Here is a 12,049-nt window from a genome sequence, read left to right as displayed (position 1 = left end):
GCAAGCAAATGTACTTCGCCGATTACTTTTAATTTTGACAACCCTTCCCTGTAAATAAACATGTCTTGGAGCATAAATAGCGTCATATATTCCAGCACTAAAGCTCACTGCTCACGCAAATGCATTCCAGTACTTGTTTCTGGCGCATAACTGGCCGATCAATTTATTTAATAATAATAATACCTTTAATATCAAGCAGTGTTCACAATCTCTTTGATGCTTTCAACCCATAACAATTAGAACTAATTTTACGACATCATTTTAGCAACTACACATGGCACAGAGTAACAACTAAAGCTTCGCATGTGTTAATTACACCGTTAAAACACGGTGATGCCTTTTCTTCTTATGCAGCAAAATTATGACGCCAATGCTGAAACATTATCTTTTTAAAGCACTGAGCTCCTCAGAGCATGGAGTCCATCAGCACTTTAAGACTCATTCAAGAGCCCACTTATCCTGTACACCAGGACAGAAAAGCATTTGATCAAACAGAAAGACAAACAGAAAGGGGCAAAGATGGCCCATTCAATACTCACAGAATCATGCGCTCCACTGACAACTGAAATGTTGTGGCTGGCACAGTTTCTCACACGGACATGTCTGTGTGATGAAACTTGACTATAGCAGTCATCCGGAATGTAGGACCCACTTGGAGATGTGTTGTTCTCAATCCAAACACTTTCTGAAAAGAAGACGTAATAGATAGCTTCAACAAACTCCAACATGGCAGGTTAACACTGCAAAAAAGTTCTCGCTGCCAAGAGGAAGCATGAAATGCTTCGCAAATGTATGTTAAAACCATCTGGTGCTATGCAAAGGAACAGTAGCATTTATATATACTGCTGGTAGCCTTGGCAAGCCTGCACTGCTCAAGCATCTAAAGGGCCAAACTCCTATGGGGCACTTCTGTCTCCATCCACACCGACTCTTCTCCAGTGCAAGCTCGACAGTGTCAGCTCTAAAGCGCCACTTCCTGGATTGAGCATCAACATCGACCTCAGCGTAACCAGAGGAGTGAACAAGGAACACAGCAGCGAAGAATGAAGGTACAGCAATAGCAAAGAGAGGATGAAGGTGAGGATGAGAGTACAGTGAAAGTAGGTGAGAGCAGTGCAGCAGAGGAAGAGGGTACTGCAAGAGAGGTGCTTTATCTCCAGTGGCGGCTGCTGCAAGACGCACCACGCCAGGAGAAGCTCAGTGGTGGCGGATCACTGTGCGCACTGCTCAGCCTGAACACCACAGACGCCTCCGTTTGGCATTGTGTTCTGTCTGCCTTTACCTATGGTTCAAACACCAACCGCATTCAAAAATTGCATTATCGAGAAGCGTAATCATCAGTCAGCTTTTTTTTTATTTTGCTGGAAGTTGAAAATAAGTTTCCTTAAATCAGGCACTCAAAACCTGTCAAACACTTCTATGATATTCATGCATAACAGGCACATCATTGCAAAAGGTACTTCAACATCCTCAAATTTCCAAGTGTTGCATATATGTATGCAATGCCGTAAGCATACATGGAATTAGAGAAATTTTGATAAAGGGAAATTAGTTAGATGGAATTGCCACTAAAACGAAACGCTGGTCAAAGAGTTAGTTGGTTTTGTATTAAAGTAGCGCGAAAAAAATCTTATTAATAGGAACAAAAATTTTCGCATTTTCTCAAGTTGAGTAAATGAAACTAGAAACAGAACGAAAGCTGCAGGTAGCTGGGCAAGCTCAGCACCATCGCAGTACACACCAATTAAGGCCCTTAATTTTCTTCTGCGGAACATATAAAATTTCACAAATTAAGAACGAAGATTCTGCGTTATTCTGCGGGAAACCTTTCGTGCAGAAGCAGACACTGTGCTGCAGCTTCTTGCCTCGCTTAGTCCTGTGCCCGTTTGCCCTTTATTCCCTTCCCTATTCTCAAGGCCCTTTCACTGCCTTCTCTTTTTTTGCGATGGCTTTGCCTCCATGGCCAAAGGTCGCCAAAAAGTTGGCTTTTCCTCGCAGCCCAGAAGCCTCGTAGGTGAGCTCGCCAAGGATATCTCAAGTAGCTAGGTTCCAAACATACAACGTGAGGTGCTTTATGAGCAGATGACTTAAGGGGATAAAACTTTCATTATATCCGTGCAAATGCAGTAACACTGCTTTCAACAGGCGCCAGTAGGGCGATTCTTTCCACAGAAGTGTGTGAGCGTGCTGCTGCCAGAGCTGCTCCGCTTGGCATGCTAGCTTGCTCGAGCAGATGGGGGCAACAAGCATGTCAAGGAATCATATCTTTCAAAAGAATTCATGCAATTAAAATAATCAAATTCCATCATTCTACCATTCCTAGAGATGGCCACAAATACATCATCATCATCATCATCAGCCTGACTACGCCCACTGCAGGGCAAATGCCTCTCCCATGTCTCTCCAATTACAAATACAATGTCATAAAAAAAAAATGGAACGTGGCTGTGGCCGCTAATGCACTATTCAACTAAAAATGTCAAAATCTGCAAAATTTTTGCAGACTGGAAGAAAACTAGAAGCCTTAAGCATTATTACATTCTCATTTCATAATCATCTTCATCATCACCTTCAGTCTGACTACACCTACTGCAGGGCAAAGGCCTGCAGATGCTGGCAGAATCGTCAAAGCAAATGCTGAAGAGCTTCTTTCAGCAAGAGCAAGCTTCAGAACTGTTTCTGTGCAACATCTCAATTACAGGTGACGCCATTCAAAAAAAAGGCTGCGAGAGCTAAAGAAAACAAATGTCGAATATTTCTTCACTGCTGAATAAGTGGCTACTTCCACTGTGTTTGACAGGCGGAAAGAGTGATTGTACTATTGACAGTTTTTTTTCTTTTCTTTCATTCCCAGCATTTTGTCAGATACATTCACATCCATTGCTTACTGCCAAAGTGATGGCTCAGTGGTTATGGCGCTCGGCTGCTGACCTGAAAGACGCGGGTTCGATTCCGGCCGCGGCGGTCGTATTTCAATGGAGGCAAAATGCTACAGGCCCGTGTGCTGTGCGATGTCGGTGCGTGTTAAAGAAACCCAGGTGGTCGAAGTTTCCAGAGCCCTTCACTACGGCATCCCTCATAGCCTGAGTCACTTTGAGACGTTAAAACCCCATAAACCAAAAATTATCCATTGCTTACTCATTTGCAATGAAGTTTGTGCTTATGTATACCATTCTGCTGATTCTCCCTGTAAATAGAACTCCTGATAAATGGAACACGTTTTCCTGAACCTTTGGGGTTCCGTTTAAAGAGGGTCCACTGAACTTACTTTCTGTAGAAACACTTACCGTCACAAATGTCTTCAGCTGTCAGAGGAGAAATTGAGTATTTCTTGGCATTACGTGTTTCATAGTTTACCGCATCTGCTTCAAGCTCCCTGATGAACCTCCGTAGACCTGCAAGTAAATGTTAAAACTAAAAAACAGGAAGAAAACGTCGCAACATGAACTCACATGTGCAATCAAGCAATCCCTGTAATGTGTTTTCAAAGTAGAGCATGAAAACAAAACCAAACTGATACAGCTAAATAAAAGGAATCTGCTGTTCGATACATTAATTGCACTCAATTTTGCAAACAGAACTCTAAAGAAGCAGGAGAAGCATGAGCATATGCATTATAATTAATCTTCTGCTACTCAGCCAGCTTCCTGTCTTATGCCAAGAATATGCAAAATAAAAACTTTAACGTGATAGCATTAAGGGTCCCGTTCAGCGCAAAAGCCAGCATTGTCTGTGGCAGCGTGAACAAAAATCTCCAGAGACGTAACCTAGGTGGCAGGTTACATGATATTGTGAAATCATCACAACCTGTTCAATGGACTGTGAGCAAACTGCCTACCATGGCAGGTGACAATTAAATTAACGACTGGTCACAAGAAGCTACTCGGGAAGAGCAACCTAGGTCTCGCAAGCGCTACCGGTGGCTTGGCTGAATTTGAAACAGCCACCTGCCAGGACAGTGGCGCATCGCTTAACCCAATGTGCTAGAACAAACTCAAGGTCTCCTTGATTTGGCTGCACTTTCTACACTAGTGCAGCAGGCAGTGCTGCACTCCATTTGGCCAAACATCTACAAGCATAAACTCGCACTACCATTTAGGCGAGTTCACTACGTGTAAGCCCATGTGTAAGCCCATAGCAGACGTTTCCACAGCCATGCTGGTGTTGATTGATGGCGTTGAAACGCCGGTATATGCTGTGCTTGGCGAGTACAGCTCACACATGAAAAGCAATGATGGGTTTCTTTAAGAGACAGAAGGTGAGTAATGCTATTGGTTAAGCACATGGGCTATGTCGCCGTTTGTCATGTTGTGCTGCAAGTTATTTTATTTTCCTAGGTGGTCTTTGCATCAGTTCACTGCATGTGGCATAGCCAACACCACCTCCACCTACAGTACCGACTGTCGTTGAGGGTGCCAATCAGCTCACGCCGTTTTCTGCGCCTCCATGTCGTGATTCGTCGCCACCGTCCGGTGACGGTGAACGCGAATCATGCACCGACAGCAAGTCGAGGTTCCTGATCACCAAATACAAGGAGGCCAAAGATAGCATTCGCAAAAAGGGTGGCTTTAGGCAAGCCGCAGCGTGTGAAATGCTGTAATAACGTGTGCTTATACACCAGATAGCGCAGATGTCTGATTTCTGCAAGCACCATTGGTGCAATTTGTGTCGTTACCCTTTCTGGTTTTGTTGCTAAAGTTTAGAATGCACCACGTTTTCTCAGCCCTAAGCTATGGCTCGACGTAGTGGCAATGAATGTGTTTACTGTCTACTTCTAGAAGCAGGTCCTTCACTGTTTCTCGGTTTCCTATCTTCCTCGGCGTCATTAAAAGTTACACAAAAAAAGCACGCAAGTCCATGGTATAAGCTTGTAACTGATGCTATTCTTGTGCAAGAACTTGTATAACAATGAGGCACTAACGAATGGCAAAACCTTGTTTTCTCAGGACAAAAGAAAAGAGGCCATATGGGAGAAACTTCCACGACAAATAAACAATGAACCTCACACCACTAGAGATAGAAAATAAATGCAAAACGATGGACGAACAATGGTTTGTCCAGCCATTCACGAGCAACCTGCTTGTATGAACGGTATGGACAGCCGACATTTCAGCTGTTTGTTCAAGTAGCTATCCTCTGAAGATAATCTTTGACATTTTATTTCCTTGACAGAGAACTCTCCGAGGTGTGGGAGAAAGAGCACCATATTACCTTTATGCCATTGCTTGCACCAGGGAGAATAGTTGCGCAAGTTTACAAGTTTTTTTTCTAGGATGCAATATTTTGAAATTATGCAATCTTATTATGTTCACATAATGTATAACTGGCATGTTTTAGTTGTGATCCTAAATTGCTTTCGTATGCTTGCAGCATGTGTGTTTGTCGTGGGGGCCTGTACCGAGAAGTCATCTTGACTAATTAATGAATTCTTATTACTGTACAATTCAGATAAATATGAGCTCCTTGAATCTACAATTTTTTTACTTTGCTTTGTAGTGACCTCTCCAGCTATTAAATACTTATGCTGTGTGTGCTGCTCTGCTTACAAAAATGGCGAAAAACCAAGCTACCCAACAGTGAATTTCTCTGCCACTCCTCTTGTATAGCTATAGCATGAAACAAACAATTTTGCAAGTAGAAATTAATGAAACTTTATTAATGAAAGTAACAGGGAACAAGAGAACAGACAATGGACCTGCTGATGTTGAAAAGCCAGCTACGCCCTCCTCCCGCAGCACCGAAACAACACCAGCCAGGACTGCAATTGGCAGCCTCATGAAGGGGCTGCAAGACGCCATGGCGGAAAAGCAGCAGCAGCACGAGGAGAAAATGCGTCTCCTAGAGTGCAATCTGCTGAGGCTCAAGTTCACATTGCACCTATGCGTATTCTTTTTCCGTCAGCACTGGTGCTGGCCTTCCTATGGCTTTCGCAGTGTCCTCCATTTGCATCACTCTCATTCAGCTCTTCATCACCAACATCAACATGAACAGGCAGGTCTGCAAGCTCTGCAATGAAGTCCCGCTCACAATTGCACATGTTAAGACGCAGACATGCTTCCATGACATAAATATGACAACTCTGTATGATTGTCTTTGCGCCATGAACTATAATCGTCTGAACCGTTGCTTCAGAAGTCCGAAGTTATTCTCAATGACAACTCTCTGTTGGCTGTGAAAGTTGAATCTTTTCTTTTATGAAGGAAAACTTGAGTCATTGTCCTTGTGCGGTAGGTGGTATGTGCATCTGCTTCGGCTGCGGTAGGTGGCTGGCTCGAAACCCACCGCCGGACACCCACCGGTAAAAATGGGTACAAGCCACCCCCGGCCCGGTGCCCAGCTTCTTCGGGGTGTGTGCTTGCAGGAGGCTCCGAAAACCCCGCTGCGCCCTTTCGGGGGCAAACCCAGTTTTGAATACTCAGCCAGGAAAGGTGGTTCGTGTTTCACTCCCAAATGAAGAGTTCGACTCAAAGCTCATACGCTCTAACCAGCGTCAAGTTCAACACTGCTGTAAGCGATCCTTCATCAGAAGCGAAAACTTCAGAGTATCACTGCAGTCTTGGGCAAGTCTGGATTTTCCGGCTGTCCGACTTTGAGAAAAAAAAAAAACCATGCTTCCATGACATATATATGACCTCACCGAAAAACAGCGCACTTACACGGCACAGAGAAAGAGAGAAGACACTCACAAACACAACGCTAATACAACTGCAGGTTTATTGCATTGCTCCCAATAAATACCGGAAAGGAAAACAAAAACCAAAGAAAGGCGAGGAAGATTTCCTTCTGTCACATGTGCGTGTCTTCTTTCTTTCTCTGTCCCGTGTAAGTGCGCTGTTTTTTCGGTGAGATCATGTACCAACTGCCCCAGAAACTATCCTTAATGTAATATATATGACAACTCTGTACGACTGTCTTTGCGGCCGTAAAGTATAATCGTCTGAACTGTTGCTCCAGAAGTCCGAAGGTGTTCTCAATGACAACTCTATGTTGGCTGTGAAATTTGTTGAATCTTTTCTTCCATGAAGGAGAACTTGAGCCATTGTCCTTGTATGGCATTAAAAGCCAAGGCAATAGGGGATACGCGGAATCTTCGAGAATATAAAAGTCTCCACATTTGGCTGCAGCTTCTTCAAAGAATGTGCTTTCCCGCAATACCTGAGCATCGTGTGCTGAACAGAGAAAGCCAATATATACATCCAGAAACTTGTTTTGGTCCTTGCATACACCTCTGAGTATTATTGATGTATGATGCAGTTGGTTTCTCAGGCTTCAGTATTTCTACATGACAGCCATCGATGCATCCGACGTTACTGGGGGGCGTTTCGCCCTTTTCGGCAGGAAGGCCATTTTACTGCGGGCTATGTCGGCAGCGCTTGGTTCACATATCACCTCCGAATGCAAAAAGTTCAGCACCCTCTGAGTGCACAGCACAACCAATGACTCGGGCACGTCGAATCTATCCGCAACTGAATACATACTTGTTTGAGCTCCAAGGTAGCACAAAGTAGCCACCTTCTGAGCTACAGAAGGTACCGTAGTTACGCGATTGTAAGTCGACTCCCCAAATCACATTTCCGAAAAAAAAAAAAAAAAACTTCGAGGTTGTTTAAGCTTGGCTTTGAATAGTTGAACGCGATAGCATTATCCAGCGGCCGCAGTTTATCGCCAGCCGCTATCGGCTGCCGCGCGCGGGCACGCCCGTGGCCACATTCCAAAATGAAAATGTATTAGTCACTGAACTACTCGTCCACACATGTGCCATCGTCCTCACTAGACTGCCGTCGTGATCGCTACTGCGGTCCCGCAGCACGTCGTTCGAACATCGTCGTCTAGCGAAATCCCGCACTACAGCCACATCGCGTGGAACAGCTGAAAATTTTCCCCACTACAGCTGCCATACCTGTATCACCCGTTGCAAACATCGAACTTGCGGCCCGGAGCGCAGCTGTTCGTTTCTTTGGCATAAAGAATGGCAGCCATCTTGAATGTAGCCATAAACAAGCGCCTGTCGCTTGCCGGACCTGGAGCACAAATGACGACTGACGAAGCACTACATTAAAAACTTGTGAAACGCGGCCGGCAGTAGTCAAATGCATTAGAGCCAAGGAGAAATTACGCGTGAATGGCGTCGGCTCTTCTGTCGGCTATCAACACTCCTCGGCACCACTGCCGTTCCGAGTGGGGGTGCCGCCTCGATTGGAACAGTGGCCCTTCCATCAACTATCAACGCTCCCTTGAGCCCTGAGCGCGCATTTGAGCTTCCCGTTTGAGCTTGAGCTTTCTGTAGAACACGATTGCGTTATCCGGCCGCCGCCGCTTATCAGCAACCGCAGTCTGCAGCCACGCATGTGGAGTGAGTGTGGGGTGCCAGTTTGCTGATTATCGATAACTGCCATCGGCCGCCGCCCGAGCGGGGTGGGGATGCCAGTTCTGCGCGTTGACATAGCAGCTGCTCAAGGCCAGCCCATGAGCAATGCGACGGAGCCACGCACCAAAAATGCAACCACGTTGTAGCATGCCCGATATCTCGTTTGTCTCGCCTTTACTTATAGTGCCATGTTTTCGTTTCGATTGTAAGTCGACCCCCTCATTTCGGATTTTCAAAGTTTGAGAAATAGGTCGACTTACAACTGTGTAAATACGGTAGCTCCCATGTCCACTCCTTGGAGTGGACATGGCAGCAGCCTTCCCGACACCATGGCTAACGCAACTCTGCTCTACGTTCCGCAGGTTATAATGGCCCTGGCAACGTCCTGCATGCTGGCCTCGCCATGCTTCGTGACTAGCCCCAGTTTTTCATGGTCAATGAAAATAGAAGAACCATCACCTGCGTGCGCATCGTTAGAAGGACTACCAACCACCTGCACTACTATCGCCTCACCACACGTGTTGACCGGATCTGGGACAGCAGCCTGCTTGGCGGCCTGCTTAAACCGGCCACATCTCGACTGCACTTTCAGTGGACATGGGAGCAGCCTTCCCGCCATCATGGCTAACTCAACTCTGTTCTACGTTCCATAGGTCTGCAGAGGCTATGCGCTTTATGCCAAAAGATCGGACAACTGATTTCTCTTTCTGCTCCCATGTCCACATGTACTGCATGCGACCTTCAGTGAATGTGCTGATGTATCGATTGTACTTCTTTGCTCTTGGGACATTGAAACCAACCCCAGACCACCTAATCTGCACCCAGGCAGTTCAAGGTCAGAAACAAATGGTGATCCTAAAACGTCTATATTAGCAATGCTTACAAGCATCAACGACCGGACCTTTAAATTATCTAAAGGTCGAACCCAGCTCTGCACAGACGTTAAGATCATTAAAGGCAATCAAGCATCACTAGAAAGCAAAATACTCGATGTATTCAACCGCCTTGAAGTTCTTCAATCGAAAACTAATATTCATAATACTATCAAGCCTGAGATGGTTTCAATTCAGGACGCCACTACACGTCTGACATCGCACCAAGCGGCACTGCTGTCTCGTTTAGATAGGCTGGAAGACCAGTCGAGAAGGAATAATTTGATCCTTCATGGCACTCCTAATGAAAGCGAATTATCGAATGAGACTGAAAACGCTTGCTACGTTGTTGGAAGAACTAGATGACAAATCCACACAACTAAGCATTGAACGCACCCATCGTCTAGGCACTTTGTCATCGTCAAAATGTCGCTCCATTATCATAAAATTTTCCTCCTTCAAAGACAGGATGAAAGTATTAGATTTCCGTACAAAACTAATTAGAAAACAACTTTCCGTGTCAGATTTTTCTGCCGCCACCCGTCTTGCACATAAGAAACTAACAGAATTTGCGAAAAACCTACGCAAACTCCCGCCTGCAACAGGTTAGTTGTTAATCACAAGTGCTACATCTTTAACACTGATAATGACACCATTGAGGAACTGCAAGTCCAATCTTTTGCTGAAAGCGAGCAGAGCCGTCCCCCTCCCCTTGATGCAAGCAATATTTCAGTAAGCGAAGAAGGGAACCTATAGCATGAAACTTTGGGGAAGCGGTCTGGCTTTATCACCTCCTTGCACATCCATTCTGCTGACTAATGCTACTACAAGCATTCTTAATAAACTCCGCTATGTGAGGCTGATATTATCGCAATAACAGACACCTGGCTTCATCCTAATATATGCGACAGTGAGGTATTTGACGATTCATCCTGTTTTTCAGTTTACTGATTGCGATCACACCTTGCAACCAGGCGGTGCTGCCTTGCCTGCTATATCTAAAACAATACAGTCCTATCACATTCCAGTCCATACTAACCTAGAATCCATTTGGGCACGCGTGGCAATAAACTATCAAAAATACATTTTTGGTGTATGTTGTCAACCTCTCAATTAACCTTCCATGTTCACATCAGAACTGCATGATGTGCTTAACTTTATTGTTATGCGGCACCCTGCAGCACCCATTAGTTTGCTAGGCGATTTTAAATTCCCTGAGCAGACATGGTCTTCAGAATTTTTTTTTATTATTCGAAAAGTGTGCCATGAGGCATAAGTTGAAAAAAGGGGAAGGAATGCGGGAGATAGAAAGTGAAAAGAAAAAGTGAAGACCCGTTGCGCTGAGGTAGTCGCAGAGGTTGCCGATGACATGATGGTTCATAGGCCACTTCACATAGTCACGTTCACAGTTCCACCGCAGGCCCACCTCCCAGGGGAGCCGTTTTCTAATAGCCGCCGTCGCTGGGCACGTCCACAACAAGTGCCGCAAATCACAAATGTCCAGTGCAGCGCCACAGTGAGAGCACCTGTCAGTTAGTTGCTGGCAGATCTTTTGCACGCCACCGATGACAGACCGATGGTGTCGGAGCCGCACCTGACCGAATCCGGCGCACGGATACTTCCTCCTGCCAATTAAGACTATGGGGGAGAGGGTGCAAACACGGAGGAATTAGAGCACGTGCTCGCTGGCGCAGAACTTCGGAATCGAAAACATGGGACAGGAGCGGATATGGGGGAAGAGGGGAAGGTAGCGGGTAATCTGATGTGTGAAGGTGAGTCACAGCATCCGTTTGAATGTTATGTGGATCCTGAGCATGGCCACGAATCCAGTGTATGCGCACAGGAAATGGTGTTGCACAAAAGATCCTTGGAGGATTCGTGAACGTGGTGCGTCAGACAGCGGAGTGCTCCGCGTGCCAGCCCAGCGTTGCGCGTGTGCGCGTGCGAAGGGTGTGTGCGAGGCGACGGTGACAAAGAGAGTGGCAAGCATGAGGAGCGGAGAGCTGACGTGTCAGAAAATCGAGCTGTTAAGGAAGACAGCGCACCGGAGATAGGGTCATTCAAGTGTGGAGGTGGCAGCCGTTGGACGTTCGGTCCGTGCTGCCGTGGACCTCCCTTGGATCACCGACGCAAGCCTCCTGCATGCCTTGCAAGCGTGGAGGTGGCAGCCGATGGGTTGAGGGTCCGTGCTGCCTAAAGGCACCCCTGAATAGCCTGCTTTAAGCCTCCGGCATTTCGGGCTGCCGTCGACGGGATCTGGCTATGGTTTTCCTGCTGCTGCCAAGTTCTTCGGGCTCTTGACGGGAGACCACCGGCGTCTGTCTCCCCGTGTTCCTCTCCGCTCCTACTACCACCTGGCTCCTTTCTAACGCTTCCTTCCACGCAAGAGCAGCGACGCGCGCCGCACTACATCCACCTGTGTTCTGTCCTGTCTGCAAGGCATCCCCGCTTCACTTGGGACACTCAGTACATGGTGAACTCTTTCCTTTTATTCTGTAGTGTTGTACGCATGTTGAGTGTGTGTTTTCCTTGTTTTGATTACCGTTTCTTATTGGCCCCTTTTCTTTAAATTATAAATACACCTTCGTTTTGTTTTGTTTGATCTCTTTGTTCTCTTGTTCAAATCTGCACGCGATAGCGTTCCCATTCGGAAAGTCGGGGACACATTACCAATTTGCGACACATGGGTACTTTGGGCAGAGCACATGAATTGGTTGTGAAATCTGGAATGTGCATCAAACAGCCTTAAGCTGTTTAAGGGCAGCGAGGGAGTCGGTGTAAATATGAACTATATTGAATGTTAGAACGA

The 12,049-nt window shown here is 46.1% G+C and overlaps 1 protein-coding gene across 7 annotated transcripts in view; it reads right to left on the bottom strand.

Moving 5' to 3' along the window:
* The window catches only part of LOC144129430 (uncharacterized), a 71,960-nt gene that overhangs the window by 33,811 nt on the left and 26,100 nt on the right, over positions 1-12,049 (bottom strand). For all 7 annotated transcript variants that reach the window (XM_077663594.1, XM_077663598.1, XM_077663593.1 and 4 more), the window contains 2 exons: positions 3,288-3,395; positions 540-685 (listed from right to left, as the gene is read on the bottom strand). In XM_077663594.1, the coding sequence (XP_077519720.1) occupies positions 540-685; positions 3,288-3,395 (254 nt within the window). The remainder of the gene's footprint in view (positions 1-539; positions 686-3,287; positions 3,396-12,049) is intronic.

Source organism: Amblyomma americanum, chromosome 4 (assembly GCF_052857255.1).
Source record: "Amblyomma americanum isolate KBUSLIRL-KWMA chromosome 4, ASM5285725v1, whole genome shotgun sequence".
Taxonomy (NCBI): Eukaryota; Metazoa; Arthropoda; class Arachnida; order Ixodida; family Ixodidae; genus Amblyomma; species Amblyomma americanum.
The sequence above is the reverse complement of the archived record's forward strand: the minus strand, read 5'-3'. Positions and strand labels throughout refer to the sequence as shown.